Source organism: Periplaneta americana, chromosome 9 (genome assembly GCF_040183065.1).
Source record: "Periplaneta americana isolate PAMFEO1 chromosome 9, P.americana_PAMFEO1_priV1, whole genome shotgun sequence".
In the NCBI taxonomy this organism is placed as follows: Eukaryota; Metazoa; Arthropoda; class Insecta; order Blattodea; family Blattidae; genus Periplaneta; species Periplaneta americana.
Window position 1 is genome coordinate 115,744,003 of NC_091125.1, and position 24,277 is coordinate 115,768,279.

The 24,277-nt window shown below is 38.0% G+C and overlaps 1 protein-coding gene across 2 annotated transcripts; it reads right to left on the reverse strand.

Moving 5' to 3' along the window:
• Positions 1–1,425: 1,425 nt before the first annotated feature.
• LOC138706409 (V-type proton ATPase 16 kDa proteolipid subunit c-like) lies at positions 1,426–22,886 on the reverse strand. Of its 2 annotated transcripts, XM_069835678.1 has the most exons (4): positions 22,682–22,886; positions 16,917–17,109; positions 11,155–11,379; positions 1,426–1,528 (listed from the first exon to the last, which is right to left on the reverse strand). In XM_069835678.1, the coding sequence occupies exons 2-3, from the start codon at positions 17,048–17,050 to the stop codon at positions 11,175–11,177; spliced, it is 339 nt and encodes a 112-aa protein (XP_069691779.1). In that variant the 5' UTR covers positions 17,051–17,109; positions 22,682–22,886; the 3' UTR covers positions 1,426–1,528; positions 11,155–11,174. The 2 variants fall into 2 exon arrangements, with proteins under 2 accessions (XP_069691779.1, XP_069691778.1); XM_069835677.1 differs by lacking the exon at positions 1,426–1,528 and having other exon boundaries at positions 11,104–11,379; positions 22,682–22,885.
• Between the last annotated feature and the right edge of the window lie 1,391 nt (positions 22,887–24,277).

Sequence of the window (24,277 nt, forward strand, 5' to 3'; positions counted from 1 at the left end):
TCAATAGTTGATCTGTTACGCCTAAAACCACACTGATGACCCCCGATAATTTCATCTACATATGGAGTTAACCTTCTCAAAAGAATATTGGACAAAATTTTGTACGACGTCAACAAAAGTGATATTCCTCGAAAGTTACTACAGTTAGTCTTGTCCCCCTTCTTAAAGATAGGTAAGATTATGGACTCCTTCCATTGATCTGGAATAAGGTTTTGAAATTTGGTACTTGGAACAATGGAAAGGTAGAGATAATAATTAAGGAACACCCTTTTTCTCTTTTTATGGCACAACAATTTTATTTCATGTATATTCTATAATTTTTGGGACCGGCGTAAGTGGCAACGCTGCTTATTTTGCGGCCCTGTAGAGCAAGAGCCTCGACGGGGGCGGCGAAGTGGGCGACATTGGCGGCAGCTACGTAGGGGGTGTCGAAGGGCACTCCAGCGTGAACAGCGGGGATGGCGTAGGCGGCGGCGTAGTGATCTGGAGCGGCCATGACGGCGGGGGCGGCGAAGTGGACGGTCTTGGCGGCAGCTACGTAGGGGGTGTAGAGGGGCACTCCAGCGTGAATAGCGGGGATGGCGTAGGCGGCGGCGTAGTGATCTGGAGCGGCCACGACGGCGGGGGCGGCGAAGTGGACGGTCTTGGCGGCAGCTACGTAGGGGGTGTCGAGGGGCACTCCAGCGTGAACAGCGGGGATGGCGTAGGCGGCGGCGTAGTGATCTGGAGGGGCCACGACGGCGGGGGCGGCGAAGTGGACGGTCTTGGCGGCAGCTATGTAGGGGGTGTCGATGGGCACTCCAGAGTGAACAGCGGGGATGGCGTAGGCGGCGGCGTAGTGAGCTGGAGCGACCACGATGGCGAAGTGGGTGGTCTTGGCTGCAGCTACTTCGGGGGTGTCGAGGGGCACTCCAGCGTGAAGAGCAGGGATGGCGTAGGCGGCGTAGTGAGCTGGAGCGACCACGATGGCGAAGTGGGTGGTCTTGGCTGCAGCTACTTCGGGGGTGTCGAGGGGCACTCCAGCGTGAAGAGCAGGGATGGCGTAGGCGGCGTAGTGAGCTGGAGCGACCACGATGGCGAAGTGGGTGGTCTTGGCTGCAGCTACTTCGGGGGTGTCGAGGGGCACTCCAGCGTGAAGAGCAGGGATGACGTAGGCGGCGTAGTGAGCTGGAGCGACCACGATGGCGAAGTGGGTGGTCTTGGCTGCAGCTACTTCGGGGGTGTCGAGGGGCACTCCAGCGTGAAGAGCAGGGATGGCGTAGGCGGCGTAGTGAGCTGGAGCGACCACGATGGAGAAGTGGGTGGTCTTGGCTGCAGCTACTTCGGGGGTGTCGAGGGGCACTCCAGCGTGAAGAGCAGGGATGGCGTAGGCGGCGTAGTGAGCTGGAGCGACCACGATGGCGAAGTGGGTGATCTTGGCTGCAGCTACTTCGGGGGTGTCGAGGGGCACTCCAGCGTGAAGAATAGGGATGGCGTAGGCGGCGGCATAGGACACGGCACCCAGAGCGGCAAGGCGGGAGACGATAACCTGTACAGAGAACAAACGCGAACGTCAAATCTAGCACCCTGGCACCTGGCCTTCCCGTGTACCAATCCTAGTTGGGGCAGTTTACTTTTCAGCAGAAAGATCGTGAAGATTTGCGGTGTGGTACAGTTTTCTTCAACGTATTATCTTGATATTTTCATTTTACTAAAGCACCGAATAAAACATCTGCAGTACAAGTACATTGTTAAAGGTACTCTTTAACCCATTATATCCCAACGTATGAAATATACGAAAAATACGTAATTTTGTTTATTCAATTAACAATGTAAATATTGTTTGTTATGAGGGTTTTATCTGTTATTATTATACAAGAATGTTTGAATTTACTACACAGAACGTTTCACCGTTTGTGAAACTGTCTTTTGTCCTTTAGTACAGTAGACAACATCAAGATGTCTATCAATGGAAGCAAAAACGCACCAAGGTAAACAATTTTGGCTTTATTTTATATAATACTGCAATTTTCTTGCTTTCTTATGTAATGATATAAAGAATGATCTTTATTGCTTCTGTAATCCCATTATTGACAGATATCACCATTACATTATTGTAGTAGGACTAGTTGAATTGTTGTGTATGATAAATCATACGTTGGGAATTAACGAGTTTCGTATTGTTTTAGGGTTCTGGAAATCAGTGAAGATTTTTTTTAAATTTTAGTAGGTTATTTTATGACGCTTTATCAACATTTCCGGTTATTTAGCTTCTGAATGATATGAAGGTGATAATGCCAGTGAAATAAGTCCGGGATCCAGCACCGAAAGTTACCCAGCATTTTGCTCATATTGGGTTGAGGGAAAACCCCGGACAAAACCTCAACCAGGTAACTTTCCCCGACCGGAAATCGATCCCGGGTCACCTGGTTTCACGGCTAGACGCGCTAACCGTTACTCCACAGGTGTGGACACCATTGAAGAGATATTTAGTGTATTAGAAGAATTTGGATGGGAATGATGAAGTAGCGCAAGACATAAGAAAAATATCTCAGAATAACTGGTTCTTGTACAGATAAAGAATATTCACTTTCAGGTCATAACGAAACATAAGGAACAAAAAGCAAAAGTAGTGTACACAAAAGACCTAATAAAGTAAAAGTAGATGAAGTTCAGAGAAAATATACTGAAAAAAATTGGATTCTAATAATAGTACAGTGAAACCTGCCTTTGCGGTCACTTCATTTCAACGGCAACCTGGCCAAAACGCCAATTTTCTCTGGAACCAATTGGATTTACCATAAGATCAATACAAATTGTCTCTTTATTTAGCGGCCACCTCATGCTTCGGCCAGCGGCCGGGGTCTGTTTGGATTGGAACCTGACTATAACAGTCACTGTCCAACAAAAATTTTTTTCACGGATACTGTCTGACCTATTTTTTCGATGGTTAGAGGACAGAGAGCAATATCACGAGTACAATAGCTAAGTGAAGTGTACAACAGTACACCCTTCGTATCTTGGGGTTAGTTGGTTACTGTTTTATGACTCTTTTGTCACTTTCCACTCCGACCCTGCACAGATATAAATTCTTACTCGTTTTTAAAGGATTAAAACACCGGACGTTTTCTATCGAAAATGTCACAGTATGTTTTAGGTCAGTAATTAACCATTCGAATTTTTTTTCTCCTCTTTCCATCTTTTTCTATTTGGACCAGCTTTTACGAATTTTTCTTCTTTTCATTCAGTTGATTCAGAGGAACTGTGACGTTAGTTTGAGAGAGAAATCATGTCTAACAATAAATCTAGAGTGGTATTAAGTTTAGAGGTGAGACGAAAAATGATTGAAGAAAGTGAGAAGGGAACATCTGCGAAAAAAATTGCAGAAATATTCAAATGTGGAAGGACACAAATACACTGTATAATTAAGATGAAATATTAAAAGAATGGGAGGAAAATATGCATGGTGGCCAAAAAAAAGAGAGAATCTGTGTTTAGTAATGTGAATGATTTCGTTTACGAATGATTCAAGTGTGCGAGGGCGAAGAAATTGAGTTTTGAAAAGGCTAGTTGCAAGAATGGAAGGGGCTGACATTAATATGCACGATTGTTGTACGCGCACAGTACCTACTAAAAAGTCAATGAAATTCAGTACTTTCATGCTGATTCATAAAAAACCGCAACCTTAATCAAGCGGCCACCTGATAAAACGGCCATTTTACGAGGTAACTTCAGATGGCCCTTTAGACAAGTTTCACTGTATTGCAAAAATACATGATTCCATTCCATTCCTATATATAAGTAGCTTACACAATAAGGCCGCATCTATTGATATATTCAAACATATAATTGATGAAATTGTTGAACACATTGTTAGAGAAAGTGTAAAATATGCATCAAAAAGGGTTTCATGATCCAGTTGTCCTCAGAAGATGTATACAAATACAAAGCTATTTTGATTTTATCTGGATACTGAAAATTATGCATAGTCGTATGTACCTACTGGTAGAGACTACCTGACACCAACAATGCTCTTGCGAGCAACGCAATGTAAAGATATTCCTTCGATCAGATACATAGAACTTGAACGGTAACAATACCAGAAGACAAAATATATAAGATCCGGCCACTTATTACACATCTCAATGATAAATTTGGAAGCCTCATTGTCCCACTAGGGAATGAATTCTCTCTGGACGGAGTAATGGAACCTTAGGCCTACTATGGGCATTACTCCATGAAACAATTTATTCGTACAAAGTCCATTAGGTATGGGTACAAGTTGGTATCTTGTTCATCCACGGGTTACCTCGTTAGTTTTCAACCCTAGACTGGTGCAAGTGATAGAGAAGAAATCAAAACACTTGGAACTGCTATTACCGAAAGACTATTGTATTGAATTCCTTCCTCAGAAATGTATAGTTTATATTGACAATTACGTCAATTCCCTTCTTCTTCTCAAAACCTTGTCAGAAAATGGTATCAACTGCAAAGGAACTACACATAATGATCGAGTGGAGAAAGCTCCATTACACGATATGAAGAGAGATCCCAGAGGTTCATACCACGCACTACAAGATGACAGAAATTGGAGAACACTTATCAAGTGGCATGACAACAGTGTAGTTACTGTAGCTACCAACATATGCAATGACAATGTTCTGGGACTAGGAAAATGTTCTGGAGGGAGTAAAAATCAAAAGAAGTGTGGAAAGTGTTCTAAGTTTCGATGTGTGAGATGTAATGTTGGTTTACATCCGAAGAACAGTTACTTGCAATTCCAGTTGCGATAACAATGTTATTATATTTGCTAACACGAAACAGTGCCATTGTTTACAAAATGTATCAACTTATTATTGTTATTATTACATATGTAGTGTAAAACACATGAAACATCACGTGTACCAAATGCTTACTCATATGAACAGAAAATTTATTTGTACTACACACCAACGCCCAGCGTATGATTTTTCATACGGCTTAAAAAACACATGTAACATACATTATTCTCAAAATGAAACCATTATATGTCATAAGTGATCTAAGGGCATACTAGAACTCAAATTTACTACAAAAATTCAAAAATATTTTATTTCGGGATATAATGGGTAGAAAGGAGTAATTTGCAGGTTAGTATGATAACTCGTGACCAGAATATTGTACGAAATGGAAATATAAAAATTGGAGATTTATCCTTCGAAGGGGTGGAAAAATTCCAATATCTTGGAGCAACAGTAACAAATATAAATGACACTCGGGAGGAAATTAAACGCAGAATAAATATGGGATATGCGTGTTATTATTCGGTTGAGAAGCTTTTATCATCTAGTCTGCTGTCAAAAAATCTGAAAGTTAGAATTTATAAAACAGTTATATTACCGGTTCTTCTGTATGGTTGTGAAACTTGGACTCTCACTCTGAGAGAGGAACATAGGTTAAGGGTGTTTGAAAATAAGGTGCTTAGGAAAATATTTGGGGCTAAGCGGGATGAAGTTACAGGAGAATGGAGAAAGTTACACAACGCAGAACTGCACGCATTGTATTGTTCACCTGACATAATTAGGAACATTAAATCCAGACGTTTGAGATGGGCAGGGCATGTAGCACGTATGGGCGAATCCAGAAATGTATAGAGTGTTAGTTGGGAGACCGGAGGGAAAAAGACCTTTAGGGAGGCCGAGACGTAGATGGGAGGATAATATTAAAATGGATTTGAGGGAGGTGGGATATGATGATAGAGACTGGATTAATCTTGCACAGGATAGGGACCAATGGCGGGCTTATGTGAGGGCGGCAATGAACCTTCGGGTTCCTTAAAAGCCATTTGCAAGTAAGTATGATAACTCTACGATCTGAATTTATGTTAATAAGAGAATTGTCATTAAATGATATATAATTCCCCACGGCGTTCTATCAGATTTCATAAGAGTTCATTTTTTTAGTCTCGAGGACAGGGAGATTCTGAGTATTTGCAGCGTGGGAATAGTTTTCTTTGAGTTCCATAATTTCAGCGATTATTACCATTTGTAGTAAAATAGGAAACTACCTATGTAATTCTATCCCTAAGGAGAGGAAAAATAGCTTCACTTCAAAATAGGTGCACGTAACATGCCATATGACGGAAAATAGCTCTCAATCTCTATATACTTTCTAAGGCATAAAAGGTCGAAAATAGTTATTGACTCCAAAATTATTGAACAAGTTAGTAATTTTAAATATTTGGGATGCAACATTTCTCATGTGGAAAAAAGAGATATGGAAGAAAAGATGCATAGATTTCAAGGTATATGCGGAACAATTAGACGGAGCTTAGGAAAAAGAACAACGAAAGAAACACAGTTAAAACGCTACAAAACAGTAACCCTTCCAGTACTACTTTACGGAGCAGAGACATGGACCTTAACAGAAAGAGACAAAAGACGACTAGAAGCCTCAGAAATGAAATTCCTAAGATCAGTGGCGGGATATTCTTTATTACAACACAAGAGGAATGAAGATATCAGAAAAGAATTAGGGATAGAGGGCATAACACAAAACTTAACAAATCAACGAAATAGGTGGATGGAACATCTAGAAAGGATGGAGGATCACCGAATTCCCAAGAAAGCTTTCCAGTATGCTCCAAGAAGTTTCGTTGGAGAGAACAATTCTAATGGGGACGGAACGGGCCTACCGGCTCAACCCGTGATGATGATGATAATGATGATGATAATATATATAACTAATCAGTTATATATATAAATATATATATATATATATATATATATAACTGATTAGTTATACTGTAAGTTGAAAGTGTAAACTCATACCTTATTGTTGAGGGGCTGGGGGAGGGGATGAGGACGGGTCGTCGTCCCCCTTCTTTGCATCTTGTCCCTGATCTTCGGGAATTTCGGGAGCTAGTTCTTCGGTGTAGACCCTTTTCAATTCACCCCCCTCCACAACAACAAAGTGGCCGGTGTTTCTCCTGCTGTAAGGAATAAAGATTGGCGGTGGGGTTTCTTCTCCTGCCAACTGCCCGCCCTGACCACTCTGGCCTGGCTCTTGTCCTTCCTCTGGTTGTCGAGGTAGATATTTGGAATAGTCGGTGACCTTGATTTCTTCCTCAGATGGTGTATTCAGGTCCTCTTCGCGCAGTTTCGGGCGCCTGTGCCTGTCCTTGAATAGGATCTCTTGGGGGTAGGGCCCCTGAGGACCAATCCGTTTCTCGCCGGTGATGATCTTATATATACCGTATCCTGTGCCTATCAGGGACCCTACGCCAATTGATGTAGCTCCAAACTCTAGTACTCTTCGATTATGGGAAAAATATCTTACCGCTGTTCTGAATGAGTTGAACATTTTTCTAATATTCAGAACGTATGTAACACAGCAACGGCATTGCTATTGTTGTCATGCATCGTCTCCATAGAGACCGCAGTTATTGTTTCATGTAGATCAGCTGTGAACAAACTGGGTATCGTGATTACATCGTGTAATCAAAGTCATTCATACTGGTAAGGGAAGTTTCCTGTACATTGCTCTCTGTCTCGCTCACGTACTGAAGGTATCAGTGTCGGTACCATGTCGCTCTACAAACCCTCTGTCTCTCTACGAGCAGGAAAGAACGTTTCGTACAGAATGAGAAGAGGAATTTATTCGATGTTCTGTCGGAGAAAATGTTAATGTTCAATTAGTAGTCGTATATAGAAGCGACATTACTGTTTTCTTGCAACCCAACATCAATAACCTGTTCATTAATGTTCATGCGTGTGCACGTTGCACTCATCTTGTTCAAGTTTCATAGTAAGCTTAAAGGGTGAGAGAAATTTGGACTTTCATTTCTTTCATTTAACATAATGGTCATTCGCTGCGAAAAAAGTGAATGCCATTTTCATTGTTATGTAATTGTACGTCCTCGTCATCGTCATCATCAATCACTATCATAATTTGAACTCCGTTAATAGTTGTTGTTGTTTTCTAATGCCAGGCGTTTGACAATAAAGTCATTTGACCTCTTGCACTCCAATATTTTTCAAAGATATTATCATGGCCAGCCACTGAAACACAGATTTTGAGGTGTTCCGAATCCATTTCTTGGTTTGAGTTGCACAATGGGCAGTTAGGGGACTGATATATTCCAATTCTATGCAGGTGTTTAGCCAAACAATCATGGCCTGTTGCCAATCTAAATGCAGCTACAGACGATTTGCGTGGTAAATCGGGAATTAACTGTGGATTTTGATGCAGAGAGTTCCATTTTTTCCCTTGAGATTGTGTTATCAAATTTTGTTTGTTAAAGTCTAAGTATGTAGATTTAATAAATCTTTTCACAGAGTAATATGTAGATTTAGTAACAGGTCTGTAAGTAGCAGTGCTGCCCTTCTTTGCTAAAGCATCCGCATTCTCGTTTCCCAGGATTCCACAATGGGATGGTATCCATTGGAATACAATTCTTTTATTGAGTGATATTAATTGAGAGAGCATTTTAGTTATTTCTGCTGTTTGAGATGAAGGTGTGTGTTTAGAGACGATTGATAGAATAGCTGCTTTGGAGTCTGACAATATAACTGCATTCTTAAATTTATTGATGTGGCATAGAAGATTCCTGAGACTTTCACTTATTGCAGTGATTTCACCATCAAAACTTGTTGTTCCATATCCAAGAGATCTATAAAGTGAGAAGAGACAGCACGTAACACCTGCACCGGCACCTTTTTCTCTGGAGTTCAAGGATCCGTCAGTGTATAAATGAAGCCAGTTTTGTGGAGGGTACCTAATAATAATTGTCTCTAAAGACAATTGTTTCAGTATTTCAGTGTTTACTTCTGATTTCAGTATTTCTTCTGTTAAATTTAGATTATATTCTATATTTAATAGAGTTAAAGGGTTTGGCTGCAGAAGGGTATCTGTCGGATACTGGGGGGAGAGCCATTAATCCTTCCCATTGAAGGCTTTAAGGAACCAACCTGGACAAATACCCAATGTCCGATCCCTACCTTCCCGTGGTGCAGCTGTTAGTAAGCGTAATTTTACGAGCTGAACTAAAGGGAGGGGCTACTCATCAATTAGCACTAGTCAGCTTGATGAGTTAATGATTGAATTTGGTATAATTTTCCTCTATTTAATACCTAATTCCCTCTTTACCCTTTCCTATCCAGTCCTCTGACTGAACTCTTACTTTCTTCGACCCCGACGGCATTAGAGCATTCGAGGCCTAGGGGTTCATTTCCCTTTCCTTCCTCCTCTTTCTACTTTTCTGTTCCTAGTGCTGACCTTCTATGGCACTAAAATCGTCCTCCGGTGGCTTAAGGAGGGAAAGCTGGTGATCACCACGATCTCCCAGCTAGGTCCAATGGACCCGTCGACCAACAGCAGGTGTGGTCCTCCAGACATTCTGGGGGTTGTGTGTGAATGAAGTAGCCACCAAAACGTTAAAATATGGTGTTCACTTAAATCGGCTACAACTTGCCATTTAACCACTCCAATATGAAATGAGTACCATTAAGGTAAAATTATCCGGAGGTAAAATAGTCCCCCAATCGGATCTCCGGGCGGGGACTACTTTAAGGGTATATGTACGTGAACGACCACAAATATTATCAGAAAATGCGGGCTCTAAATTTCTAAAATTTTATAAGAAAATGAACTCATAATTTAAAAAAAAATACAAGGTACTACAACAAGACTTATTAGAACTTAAATATCTGATAAAAGTATAAAAAAGGTTACTAATAATGTTTTTCAAACCAGTTTTATCAGAGTATGAAAAAAAAAAAAATTCTGAAGTTACATCATTTGGTAACCATAACATTGTTATGGTCTCTTTGACATCTTTAATATTTTTTCTGCATGTAATAAACACTTATTTCTGAAAAGTAGACTACTCTCAGACATGTAGAGTTGTTTATTTTAATACAATTAATTCTTTATTTGTTCTATATAAAATATATTAAAATTTACATAATGTTTTGTGACCTAATTTTTCTATTTTCAAAGAAATGGGCATTATTGTAGTCTACCTTTTGCATAAATGCATGTTACATCAGTGTACAAAATTTCAGAATTCTATCTCTAACGGTTGTGGAGTTATGAAATATGTGTGAAAATTTTCAAATTTTGGAAAATTTAATTTGAAGTAAAAAGTAAATTCTTAAAAATATTATTAGTAACCTTTTTATATCTTTATCAGATATTTGAGTTCTAATAAGTCTTGTTGTGGTACCTTGTATTTTTTGTCCAATTGTGGGTTCATTTCCTTATAAAATTTTAGGGATTTAGAACCTGTATTTTCTGAGAATATGTGTGGTCGTTCACGTACTTAGAAATGTTTTTAATGAACAGAACTAGATTCTTGCGGAAGTTTCTAAATAGTCTTAAATGACCAATTCGTTATTTTTTTCTCCTCTCTCTCTCTCTCTCTCTCTCTCTCTCTCTCTCTCCTTCCTTTTTTTTTCTCTTTTTTATTATCTTGATATATTACTTAATCATTTGTGTTTGCATGCCATTTAGTACGACTTTGCTAATCAACATTTTATGTCTTGTAACCCACATGTATTCTCCTATTAGTATATTAACTGTATAGTATATCTGAAGTGAATTAATCGTCGAATTTATCTCGAGCATTTTAGGTCTTATAAATTGTGTGTGTGCGTGCATGTGTGTGTTTTTTTTCCCCCTTATGTTATGTAAATGATTTTGATTATGTATAATTTTCTACTTTATTTTATATATTATGTAACCGATCTTGACTATTTGTAATTTTATATTATGTAATTGATCTTGTCTATTGTAATTTTCTACTATATTTTATGTACTTTCTAAGGTATTTTCTTTTGTGTTGTTTTGTAATCTAATTTTGTATTTCATGTATATTATTGTGACCTGGTTGAGTGGAAGAGAAGGCCTCATGGCCTTAACTCTGCCAGGCAAAATAAACCTACTACTACTACTACTACTACTACTACTACTACTACTACAACTACTACTACTACTACTACTACTACTACTACTACTACTACTACTACTACAACTACTACTACATATACCCTTAATGGTACAGAATCAACTAAACATCTTACAGTGGAATGCTGGTGGAATAACATCAGCCAAGAAGACTGAACTAGCCAATATACACTCCGTTAATAGTATACACACATTTGTTTAATAGACTTTAATTGCAGTGACTCAAATTACATGCACAAGACCGCGCTGAATCAGTCCGCATAGAAGAATACTGCAACAATAAGTCCATAGAGCCCTAATACTTCTGCGAAGATAAGGATGAGGATCATCCCTATGAAGAGTCTAGGCTGTTGGGCATTCCCGCGCACTCCACTGTCACCAACGATGCCGATAGCAAAGCCGGCAGCCAGTCCACTTAAACCCACAGCCAGTCCGCCCCCGAAGTGAAGGAAACCTCTGCAGTTAGAGAAATGAACATCAGTAAAGTTCATTGTTCTTTGAATATGCATGTCAGTAGCGTATAAAATGTTATGTTTTATTTAACGACCCTCGCAACTGCAGAGGTTATATCAGCGTCGCCGGATGTGCCGGAATTTTGTCCCGCAGGAGTTCTTTTACATGCCAGTAAATCTACTGACATGAGCCTGTCACATTTAAGCACACTTAAATGCCATCGACCTGGCCCGGGATCGAACCCGCAACCTTGGGCATAGAAGGCCAGCGCTATACTAACTTGCCAACCAGGTCGACTCAGTAGCGTATAATAAGATAGAGATAGAGATAGTTTATTTTGCAAAAACATGTGGAACATGTATGGCATCGTCATATACAATCTATACTAATAATAAATCTGTAGCCGAAATTTTTCTGGTAACTTTCGATTTTCCAAAAATAATTGGTCCTAACATATTTTATAATTAACCACCCCGAAACCGAAAATAGCTTTTTTGAAATTTTTGTTTGTATGTCTGTCTGTCTGTCTGTCTGTCTATTTGTTACCTTTTCACGCGATAATGGCTGAACGGGTTTCGATGAAAATTGGAATATAAATTAAGTTCGTTGTAACTTACATTTTAGGCTATATGGCATTCAAAATACATTATTTAAAAGGGGAGTTATAAGGTGGCCTGAATTAAATAAATCGAAATATCTCGTTTATTATTGATTTTTATGAAAAATGTTACATAACAAAAGTTTCTTTAAAAATAATTTGCGATAAGGTTTATTCCTTGAAACATTTTGATAGGACTGATATTTAATAAGATAAATGAGTTTTAAAATTAAAATAACTGCCATCTAAGGCCGTGTAATGAATTAAAAAACAAATGACTTCGTCTGTAAGGGGCCTTGGACAACAACAATCGAAAGCTATGAAAGATAGCCTACAGAGAATGTTTCTGTGTTTGTATGAAGTAATATCGGAAGCTAAATTAACCGATTTGTATAATTAATTATTATTTCACCATTGGAAAGTGTAGTTTCTCTAGATGGACATAATGCTATAATGTTATTACAGTAACTCCTGATATAATATAGTATAATATAATATGTAATATTATATAATATAATTTAGGTTATTTGAAGGGTTCACAACCATAGTGGGCCACGCGCCATTTACTGAATACGTAGAAAATAAGGGTTAAAATTAAGTTATTACCATAATTCAATGGAAACCTATAACAAGTAAAATAAAATATACACATTAAATCTAAATGATGTCAATCTTTATTAAACTATGGTTGCATGTAATAAAAATTAAGAAACAGGTTAAAGGAATTGTCGTTGCACAAATGAGTGTCTCTGGACCAAAATGATCGCATTTTAATTATTTGGATAGAATTTAAATTAAGTAACATATTAAACGATTTATCCTTCTATCAAACACGAATGTTCCCTGGATCAAACGCCCTATTTTAATTATGTAATTACTTTATATTTATTTCTAACGGGTGCAGCGGAGCGCACGGTTACGGCTAGTTTAAAATACATGATGTCATACAATGGAAACAAATTAAGATACATCATACTCATCGACATCATAATATAGTCCCAATTCGTGTCCTAAACACTCGGAATGGAAGATTCCTTATATCAACAGGTAGACTATTATAGTACATTATGCAACGAGCCTATAATAATAGTAATTAAGAAGCGAGTATGGATGTTTATGAAACAAGCGCAAGCGAGTTTCATAATTTTCATACGAGCTTCTTAATTACCATTATAGGCGAGTTTCATACGACTTTTTATGCTCGACCATATTTCTAACTTGAAATTATTCAGATGTATACATTTTATTTGTATCTGACAAGATCGGAAGTGACCTTGTTCTAGGTCGTGAATTGTGGATGTGCGCAGGCGCGAAAGTATTGATTTTTTCCGAGGAACAATAATGTCATTGACCTTGTGTAATCCCGTTAAACTTGGTATAACCTTGATTATTGAATTCGACATGGAAAAACGAGATGACAAATTGAATTTATTTGAATATTATTTACAATTAACGCTAATTATTATAGTAAGAGAACATAACCTTCTGCGACAGTATTGGATTTCCAGCCTCCGTGACTTTTCGCTAATTCTCTTTCGATAGCATATCTGAGAATAATCGATACTTGCGGTTTTATAACGGTACAAAGCTGACTTGTTATTGGCTGAATACCTGTAAGCTGAGTTGTCATTGGCTGAAAACACCTGTACTTTAATGAGTAGGTGTACTTTAATGATATGCATTAAAGGACTGCTACCAGGTGTATAATTACTACATTTCGGCATGGTCGAGCATAAAATAATTTAAAAGCAAAGAATAGAAAACTGTTGTGAGTAATACTGTATTTACATTTATCAATATATAAATTTGTATTATTTCTCGTAGAATATTTATGAACAGAAGTACATGCTATGTAATTATTAATGTTATTCCGAATGTAAAGGAGACAGGCCAGTACATACTTAGACGGCAATGAATTGATCTTAAAGCTTTCTTTTGTAATATGAAAAGAGCTTGAGCAGAAGTATGGTGACCGCAAAGAATAATACCATGATTTAAATGACTTTGTATATGGCTATGAAATATTGTAAACAATACCTTGTTAGGTAAATTATTCCTTAACAACCTTAACATATATAGGCCTTTACTTATTTTTTTTAGCAACATAGTCAACATGAGTTTTCCATCCCATTCCAGGCTCAAGAAAGATGTCCTGAAACCTAACAGCAATATTACTAACAGTAGTAAGACGATTAATAATAAGATAGATTGATTGTTATACTCGGACTTTTGATATTATGTAATATATATTTTAATGTGGGTGAGGTAAAAACGAAAAGGGTTTCGTAGCCAACTAATAAAAACAGCTCGTAAAGTTTATACTCACATAGAAGAATAACACTAATTGACAAAAGAAAAACACTATGAATTCTAACGACAGAAATTAATAGTGAGATTCAACAAGGGTGTCCCTTTTCACCAATACTTTTATCTTTAGTTAGTCGAATTCATCAGAAAATGGCTCATTGTTGTAAATAAAAACTGTATAATTAATAAAATAAATTTAAATTGTATTTTATTTACCGACGACTTTAACGTAATTATTGCAGATTCAAAAGACGACCTTCAAATGGCTACATACAAGGTGTGGCAAATAACAGAGGATTTTTAGCCTTAACATATTCATTCATTCATTCATTCATTCATTCATAGTGTTCTGCCCAAAGGCCGATCTTTCATTGCAAACCCAGCATTCTCCAGTCTTTCCTATTTTTTGATTTCCTCTTTGTCTCTTCATATGACCCATAACATAACTTATATGTGTAAATAAAACCTAAATTATACTTGTTATTGCTTTCAAGTCCTACAAGATCCAAAGGGGTCAGCATGCTGGGCTCTTACGCAGAGGGCCCGGGTTCGATTCCCGGTCGGGTTGAATTTCCTGGTTGAGGTTTTTCAGGGTTTTCCCTCAACCGTAAGGCAAATTCCAGGAAATTCGGGCCACAACATCCCTGAATATCACCGGCCCCATTCATCACCGAAATCATATTCATAACAAATCAGTAATACATATACAATCGCCATCTAGTTCACAACAATAGAACCAGTCTCAACAATAGTACACAGGCTTTCGGATTTCACCTAAAAGATTAACTCGCGATATGACCAAAGATGTTAAAGCGGGTATAAATAACAGCGAGTGAAAAAAAAAAGATCCAAAATAGCTGTAGATAATAAAATCATTGAATAAGTTAATTTCACTACCTTCGATGCAATATATCTCACCTAAAATATATTATGGAAAATAGGCTTATGAAATATCAATGAATGTGTGAAACAGTGACGAGGAATTTAAATAAAGGGACAAGAAAACAAAATCAGATGAAGTTTTAAAATGATGATCATCTCTATATTTATGTATGTTTCAAAGACGTGATCTTAACACAAAGGAAAGGGGAATTTAAATACAGAAATAAAAGATCGCAGAAGAAACTGAAAATAACACATTAATCCTATGATAGAAAATGGAATTCTATACATGAGCCGTTCAGAGCAGAAGTGGTGTAAGTCAAAAATGGATAATGAGGGTAAAAGTAAACATTCTGTAAAATACAGCGCAAGGTATCAATAATATTCAATTTCTTTAAACTATTAGTAGTCAGTGGATAGCACTAAGGCCATATTAATTGCTACTTTGCGCTGTACTTTACAGGATTTTTACTTTAAACCTCATTACCCAATTTTGACTTACACCACTTTTGCTCTGAGCGGCTCACAAACTGTTAAACTATGATGGTGGGATCAGTGCTAGACAGTAGGGACGGAACGGACCAAGTGACCCATATAACGATGATGGTGAACGGAATTACATTTTTTTTATCGGAAGATAAGTTATAATTCTTCCGACTTCAAAATTTTGCTGGTACAGAATCTCATTTACCACTTATGTAAGAAGCAAAATTAAAATAACGTCATATGCAGACCCATTGATTTTCACTAGAAATATTTCATGTCCACCGTCCCTGGTTCCTGAGAATATAGATTATGAACATTTTTCAAATAAAAAATTCGAGACGAAACCGGGATTCGATCCCGGTCATCTTGTTTGAAAGGCCAAAAGTGTGACCACTCTTAAGTTTCATGCCTAGTATAAGGTGTATGTGGTACTGTTCCCTTCTATCATAGACTTCTGGAATGCAGGCAGATTCCCCATCCCATTGTAACCTGCCCGAATTCATGCGGTATTAATGGTACCTGCATGCGTCAGTTTCGACAGGAAGTTTTCACTAAGTGCACGCATTTTAACGCAGCATGGCCACTAAAAGAAGTGAGTGACGCTTTAGAAGCCATTAGAATTACGAATATTTCTATGAAGCTAGAGGAGGGAGTATGAAGCTAGGAGAGGGAGCAGTGAAATTGCAACTGAAATAATGAACATAGAATTTAATTTAGAAAGTGTATATTGGGCAAGTAGGAGACAACAGAGTAAAATGACTGATTACTTCACTCCTCAGGAAATAAGTTTGGTGAGTAATGAACAAACTGTTTTAATACAGAATACTGTATTTATAATTGTACGTGTATTTTATTGTGTTCATGGTATGCTTAAAAGTGAATACATAAATCTAAAATAAGCCTAATTATGTTTATTATTTTTCATTTTCCACCTCACTAGACTGATAATATGAATCTCGGTTACTACGACACTCGTTTATAACAACATAATTTTCAAGGTCCCTTGGATGTCGTTATAACCAAGTTCTACTGTATTTCAGATTTCATATTCGACTCTGTCCAAGCTGAATTTCCCATTGAAAAAAAAAAAACACAAGATGTTTTTATTTCTTTACCTATTTGGTATCTGTTGAACTACATTGAGTTCTTCATTGACTTACTGCACCTATTTTGAAAGTGGGGCAACACGCAGGGTCACCGAGGACAGGAACCACACTTATCATAGTGGCACATTGTTAGTTATCTCTGGTTGAATGTCGTGACTTACTTGTACACTGTGTACCCGCTGATGTTCTTCTTGATGTCATTGGCGATGAGAACTGCGACGACGAGCCCGTAGATAGCCAGGATGCCCGCCATGATGATGGGGACGAGGGATTTCATGATGAGGTCGGGTCGCATTACAGAGATGGCTGCGACAGCTGTGCCGGCTTTCGCGGTTCCAAACGCTGCTCCCAGAGCTAGAAAACATCGTACATTTGACAGATTCGTTGGCGTATTTCTTCGTTTCTATATCTAGTGTTTTTCGTAGCCTATCCCTAGCTGGTTTAGCAATATATCCGTATTTTAATATAATACAGAGTGTAAGAGAACGTACTACATTTCTTCTCAGATACAATTTTTGTAATTACGTTGAACAAAAAAGTAGACCCACAATCTTTTGCGGCTTTCGAAATTTAAAAAAAATACATTTTGTGTTACAATTTTGATTGTGAATTTCATGACATTGTTTCTATTAGTCCTCCTTGAGGGGACGGACACGGGTACGGGCTTGGGACTTTCCTCGCACGTAGGCCGCTTGAGTGGGCCCATTGTACTACCCTAAATAGAATGATGTGCATGCCCCCGCTGCAAATTCCACTGCGTGCCATCACCGTAGTAGTAGTAGTAGTAGTAGTAGTAGTAGTAGTAGTAGTAGTAGTAGTAGTAGTAGTAGTAGTAGTAGTAGTAGTAGCAGCAGCAGCAGCAGCAGCAGCAGCAGCAGCAGTAGTTTCCCTTGCAGAGTTAAGGCCATCAGGCCTTCTCTTCCACTCAACCAGGATCAAATCACATACACAAAAATACATACCGGTATACAAATATTAATTTAAAAATAATAATAAACCTAATTAAGTAAAATAGAGAGATTGAATACATATGCACAATCAGTATTAACTTTAAAATAACAATTATATATATATATATATATATATATATATATATATACAGTATAATAAAAAAGAGACTGAATATATAATCACAAAAAGGAAAATACATTCTAGTATACAAGTATTAACTTAAAAAAAAAGAATTAATACATATGAATATAATCTCACAACTACAGGAATAGTAGAATTATTAGTATGATCAGCACAGCACGTGGTACATTGAGACAATGACAATTACCTAGATATAAGTGTTAATGGAAAAATAAAGTAATGACTGTGTAAAATAATAATAATAATAATAATAATAATAATAATAATAATAATAATACTTACTTACTTACTGGCTTTTAAGGAACACGGAGGTTCATTGCCGCCCTCACATAAGCCCGCCATTGGTCCCTATCCTGAGCAAGATTAATCCAGTCTCTACCATAATATCCTACCTCCCTCAAATCCATTTTAATATTATCTTCCCATCTACGTCTCGGCCTCCCCAAAGGTCTTTTGCCCTCCGGCCTTCCAACTAACAATAAAAAAAATAATAATAATAAATAAAATTATACCTAAAAAACTAGTTCTGTGCATTTAAAATATTTCTAAACAACCTAATTTTAAACAACTGAGGACTAAGACTACGTCTGATTTCCAGCGCCAGCGAATTCCATGAGCATTCGATACAGAATCCCTTTATCTTTCCGCATAGACATCACCGCGGTTCCTTAACCTCTGGTCCCACGAGCTACCATGGGCCCCAGCGGAATACATAGCACCACCACCACCAGCAACTAATGACCACATACCACAGGGTTCAAGTTCGGTGACATCCCGCAAGCTACTCTACATCGGAGTAAGCCCGAAATATGGGAAAGAAACGATGATAACAAAAGAGGAGAAGTGTAATTATCATGATGAAATGAGTTCGAGGTTTAACGCCGAAAGTTACTCTGCAAGTCAGTTGGTTCCATAATTGACCTTTCTAGAACATGTGAAAAAGACATCAATTGAGCGAATCAAGCAACTGAACCTATTAGATCTATGAATGGAGTCGCCTGCCGCATAGATTTATAAAAACAAGTACAAAAATATTACTCTACAAATAATAGTATAGTACATTTTTTTTTTCCTTGTGCTGTCTCTATTTAACTTAAAAACTAGTGTATATAGGCTATGCATTACCTTTTTTTGAAGATTGTTATTAATTAATTTTCTTCAATATAACCTATTTATATTTCAATTTGTATAATCATTTTTTTTTTGTAAAAGGCAAGAGTCCAAGAGTGTTAGTTGGAAGGCCGGAGGGAAAAAGACCTTTAGGGAGGCCGAGACGTAGATGGGAAGATAATATTAAAATGGATTTGAGGGAGGTGGGATATGATGATAGAGAATGGATTAATCTTGCTCAGGATAGGGACCAATGGCGGGCTTATGTGAGGGCGGCAGTGAACCTCCGGGTTCCTTAAAAGCCAGTAAGTAAATAAGTATGGGTCCAAGAGACCTGGTACTTTTAACAAAATGTCTTAAATCTAAAAAAAAAAAAAAAAAAAAAAAATCAAGATTGTGTTGTTTTGGCGCATTGTCTACACTCTAACGAGAACTTTGAACCAAAATCTAGACATTCACAAATATCGAGTTTACCTATTTATGTGGTACGCAACTGAAGACAACGCAAGATAAACACAAAACAAACACAATTTCAATGTAAAAGGTGCAACATTCAAATCTTCACTTCCAGGAAGTCAATCCTGTGTCGTCTGAACTTGTAGTAGCCAGAAAAAGTACCACATCAGCCACACCTAAAAAGTGGAAATATTGAAAGCGTTTAGCTTAATTAATTAATCTTTATTTCGTGTAAAAGTTACATCCCAACATTGGCGTACAGTACGACACCCATTATGAGCCCATAGAGACCCAGGACCTCCGCGAAGATGAGGATGAGGAGCATCGCCACGTACAGCGAGTTCTCCAAATGATTGCCGCGGATGCCTGTGTCGCCCACGATACCGATCGCAATGCCGGAGAAGAGGCCGCAGAAACCCACAGTGGAGCCCGCAGCCAGGTGCACGAAACCACTGCGAAATGCACACGATGGAGATATGGGTTATTCCAGTGGGAACTTGCAAACAGTAGCAAGGTTCTTGTCGCTAAAAGTAAACCCGTAGTAAATGTCTTCAATTGCGTGATTATTGTACTCTCCAAACTTAGACGACCTCAGCTCAGAGGAAAGAAGTCAAGGAAGTCACATCAACATGCTCTCTATGTTCATGTTATGCAGTTGGCCGCGTCCGATAACTGAATTGCTTTATAACAGCGTTGCCAAACATAGACGGCCTCAGCCCGAGTAGAGAGGTCAGCTTATCTTGCCGCAAGAGATAACTATAGGTCTCGCAAGCACGGAATACCGACGGAAGGAATGCAAATCAAACACTGCGATAAGGAAGAGCGGGGGACAGGAAAGGCCACGAGATAACTTGAATGATATTCAAGAGTACAGTCGGAAGAGAAATAACATCGATAAAATCAGTTTTGCGTTGTGAGAGTTACATTACGACTTTAGTTTGTTCCATTGCATGTGAATACGTGTCTTGTATCGCACGGTATTATTATTTTATTCGTAAACATATGTTGCGCGTTTAATTAGCTTCGAATTTTTCTCTTGCTACGTTCTGTATTTCCACAGCGATGTCCTCATTTGTTCATCTTCTTAGAAGAGACAGTACTTCCATCGGCTCGCACCTCTCCCCCTCGGTGTGCCTACATGCACACGTCAAAACAGACAGCAACGCCACCATTGCTTTTCGGTAATCGTTTCTTGCGCGAGCTATACTAACTTCTCTGTTAAAAAAAACATCGTACTTGCCTCAGCCCAGCGGCTGGGCTAATTCAGAGTCATAATGTGACAACGCTGCATAACTAACAGGCATGCAACGTATGATGTATTATGTTTTGGGTAAGGCACGAGTTAGCAGAGTGGTGTGAGTGTGGTCGTCTAAGCTTGGCGAGAATAGTAGCTTCTATACCATACATGGGCACAATTTTCGGTTACGTGAGGCACTCGATTTGAAATAGTTTGTTTACTATTAGAGGAGACTGCAGAGTTGGATGGAAAATATAAACTGCTGTGACCTGCGTCACCTTATCGTAATCGCTAAGGCGGTCAGTGGCGAATTATTAGGAAAGCGCTTGGTTAACGTGAGATACTCGAAAACTTTTATTCAATCTGGAAAATTAATTCGGCAGCTTTAATCATAAACCTCTTTACTATTTTTCCATCAATGAATTGATTTAAATCACAGGCGAGAAATTGCGTAACTAGCCAATAATATTCCATCATGTTGTCTACGTTTATTTTCTTGAATATTCTGGCGTTTATCAAGATTGCTTAGTAGATTTTCACGTTCGCGACCAAAAATAATTTCAGAAAATCATATTTCGTTTTCTACGCACATTTGATATTTTTCTTTTCATAAATTTCTTTTGGAAATAATACGTAGAAACGACAGTTAATTCCTCGTATCTTTTAATGCAGCGTGTTTAAGGTATAATGTCGTATTTAGTATACTATGCAAATGTTAATATCATACATTTTCTTCGGAATAGTACGAAAAATAACATTTAATTTGTCTTACCTTCTAATTCAGCATGTTCTTTATGACATAAGGACTAATGTCGTTGCATATTAAATTTATTAATGCCTAATAGGATTTTCGAGCATAACCTTCTAAACAGCAAAATAACTCTTCCTCCCATTTCTCATGAAATAATCGTTTTCTAACGCATACACACTGCTTTGATAATGCCATTATGCCACCACTGATATTGCTTATAAAACTGATATAGAATCTGCCCACGCCTAGGAGCTATGTGAGGGAGGAAAGGGGTCTGTGAGGATGATGTCACTCAGAGCGATAATCTATGTGAAGGTCAGTGAGGCAGAAATTCTCAATTGAGGCACGATGCCCAAGTATGTTCTATACTAATGGCTAACGAAATCGATGTCTGAACAGTTAAGTTTTGTTATTACGCAGGCGCGGTATGCGTCTCTTTCCTTATTTTCCATTACTTTCTCAATCTAACAGTCCACATCGCCACAGTTTTATGTGGCATGTATGTATGAATGTAGAAATGAAATGATCATTTTGGTCACTAAACTGAAGTAGGCTAAGTTCATATCGTATAAGTTTGCTACGGAACTTAGGCTCTTAGATCTGTTCTTTCTTTTTTACAATGATTTATGAAATTTTAAAATGTTGATGAATGTCCCTCAGCCGCTTTTTCGAGCGTGCAACATTTACGCTAAATTTATAACGATCTACAACAGTGATCGGCAAAGATTACGTTATATAAAATGCAGCCCGCAATACACGGATACCAAAACTGCTTTAACATTGAATGAACAAGAGGAGGGACATCATGCCTTACCCCTCTGTCCTGTTTGTGTATTAAGGGGTTGATACGTGAATCACGAAATGCCAATCACTGATTTACCAACATGCATGTTCAGCGCTGGCACTTATGTACAACAATGACGTAGAATATCTTTTAAGCGTGCGCCTGTATGCGATTCTGAAATTGTACGTCACTTTTGCACCTGATTTAAACGGTAGAAATGTCCGCACTGGAAATGCCTGACCTACAAGAAGCGTACAATGTCTTGGTTAAGATCCAGATTTCTGGGTAGTATGTTGTTATGGAAATTTCCATAGTTTTGTGAAACTTGATGCATATGTTACGTTAAAGGAAGTTAATATTGTGGAATACGAAGAAGACTGCAGAAAGATTTGTAATGCTCTAATCCAAATGATATACACATAAGCTTAGCATTGTTTAGAAAGATCTCAACTTCTTTGGCTTAATAGAGCGTTTATAAATGAAAATGCATTCTTACTGGTAATCTGTGTAATTATTTCCACGTTTCTTCATGTCGTTAATAATTATTACGGCAATGACAACTCCATAGATTGCAATTATTCCAGCCATAATGACGGGAAGTATCGACTTCATGATGAGATCGGGTTTTGTCGGCGAAATGGCTGAAATTGCTACTGCAGATTTAGCAGTTCCATAAGCTGCACCAAATCCTAGAAGAGTCATAAATATATATTATTTATATGATACAGTTTATAACAATTATTTACATAAAGACTAAAAACATAAACTCTATTCACATTATAATGAGAAAATTTAACATGATTTCAGGTTAAAAGTCTTAAAGATGATTAGTAATTTGTACCGTAGAACAGAGTAAACTTGACCACTTCTCACATATATTACAATTTACACGTTCAGAATGATCATAAAAATGAGATGAATACAGTGCTTAGATGCATGAATATGCAGGTGCAGATTTTAACAGCTTATTCCTTAGAGAAAGTACAGTAAATTCTAATACTATTTTAGTCCCAATTGAATACTTTCTCAGAAAAAAAAAAAACTTTCCCCTAAATTTTAACACCATTTTACTCGATAAGTATTATCTTACGATTCTGATTTTTACTTATCATTAGGAAAACTGATAAGGAATAATTGATCCCTTTGCAATTGTTCAGTAAAATGGGCGGTTTTCTTGCAAATTAAATAAAAAAATTAATACATGTCGTTCCTCTGATTGAGGTTCTGGCTGATATGTACAGATATGGAAATAAAATTTGGAGCTCCCTTATTGTATGTTTCGCTTACAACAAATTGCGCATGTGCAGTAATCAAGTTTATTCACTATCATCGTGTGCAATTCGGAGACTCCTTTGAACGCGCACTTAACAGATTTACGACTTCCTACACTAATCCCTTTGACCATCCCATTCACGTGGATATGAAGAGAGTCTGTGAATTTTTTTAAACGAGGGTTGTGATTGGTTAATAACAGGCGAAGACAAGTAAGGAAGATTTAATGACAACCAATTAGTAGGGGGCAATAGAACGTATGTTGGCAAAGTCCTTGGTGTGAAACTGCATTCCATGATATAAAATGAATTATACTTGTGGACAGTCGTGTGAAATTGTTGCCTACATACAGGTAGACTCCTATCAAGACTCGCTCCAAATTTAATTCCGTATCTGTACGTCTATTTTCAGGCAGTACGTCTCACTTGACGATATGTGTCAGAGGAAGAACAATTGTTTGTATATATCTGAAGTCTGATTAGTGTATATGTAGGTACTCGGCGATGTATGCAATGGATAGGAAAAGTAACTGACCACCCTACCCCATTATCTTCTGGCCTAGTTGCCTCATAAGTTTTGCCTTCTTGGTGTCACTTGTGGGGTTCAGACCTGTCTTCGGACAGTTGACCAAACAAATAATAAAAATCGTTATTTCCTGCCAATAAGTCTGAAAACCCTACAGGAGTGACTGAGGGAGGGAACTCTGCTATTCAGACCGAGTGCGTGTGTGCTTTCTAGAGTCGGGCAGACTGCCTCATATTATCGCCCGTTCTCGGTTGCGCAATCATCGTAGTCTCGCTCGGTGCGCGAGTACCTAACG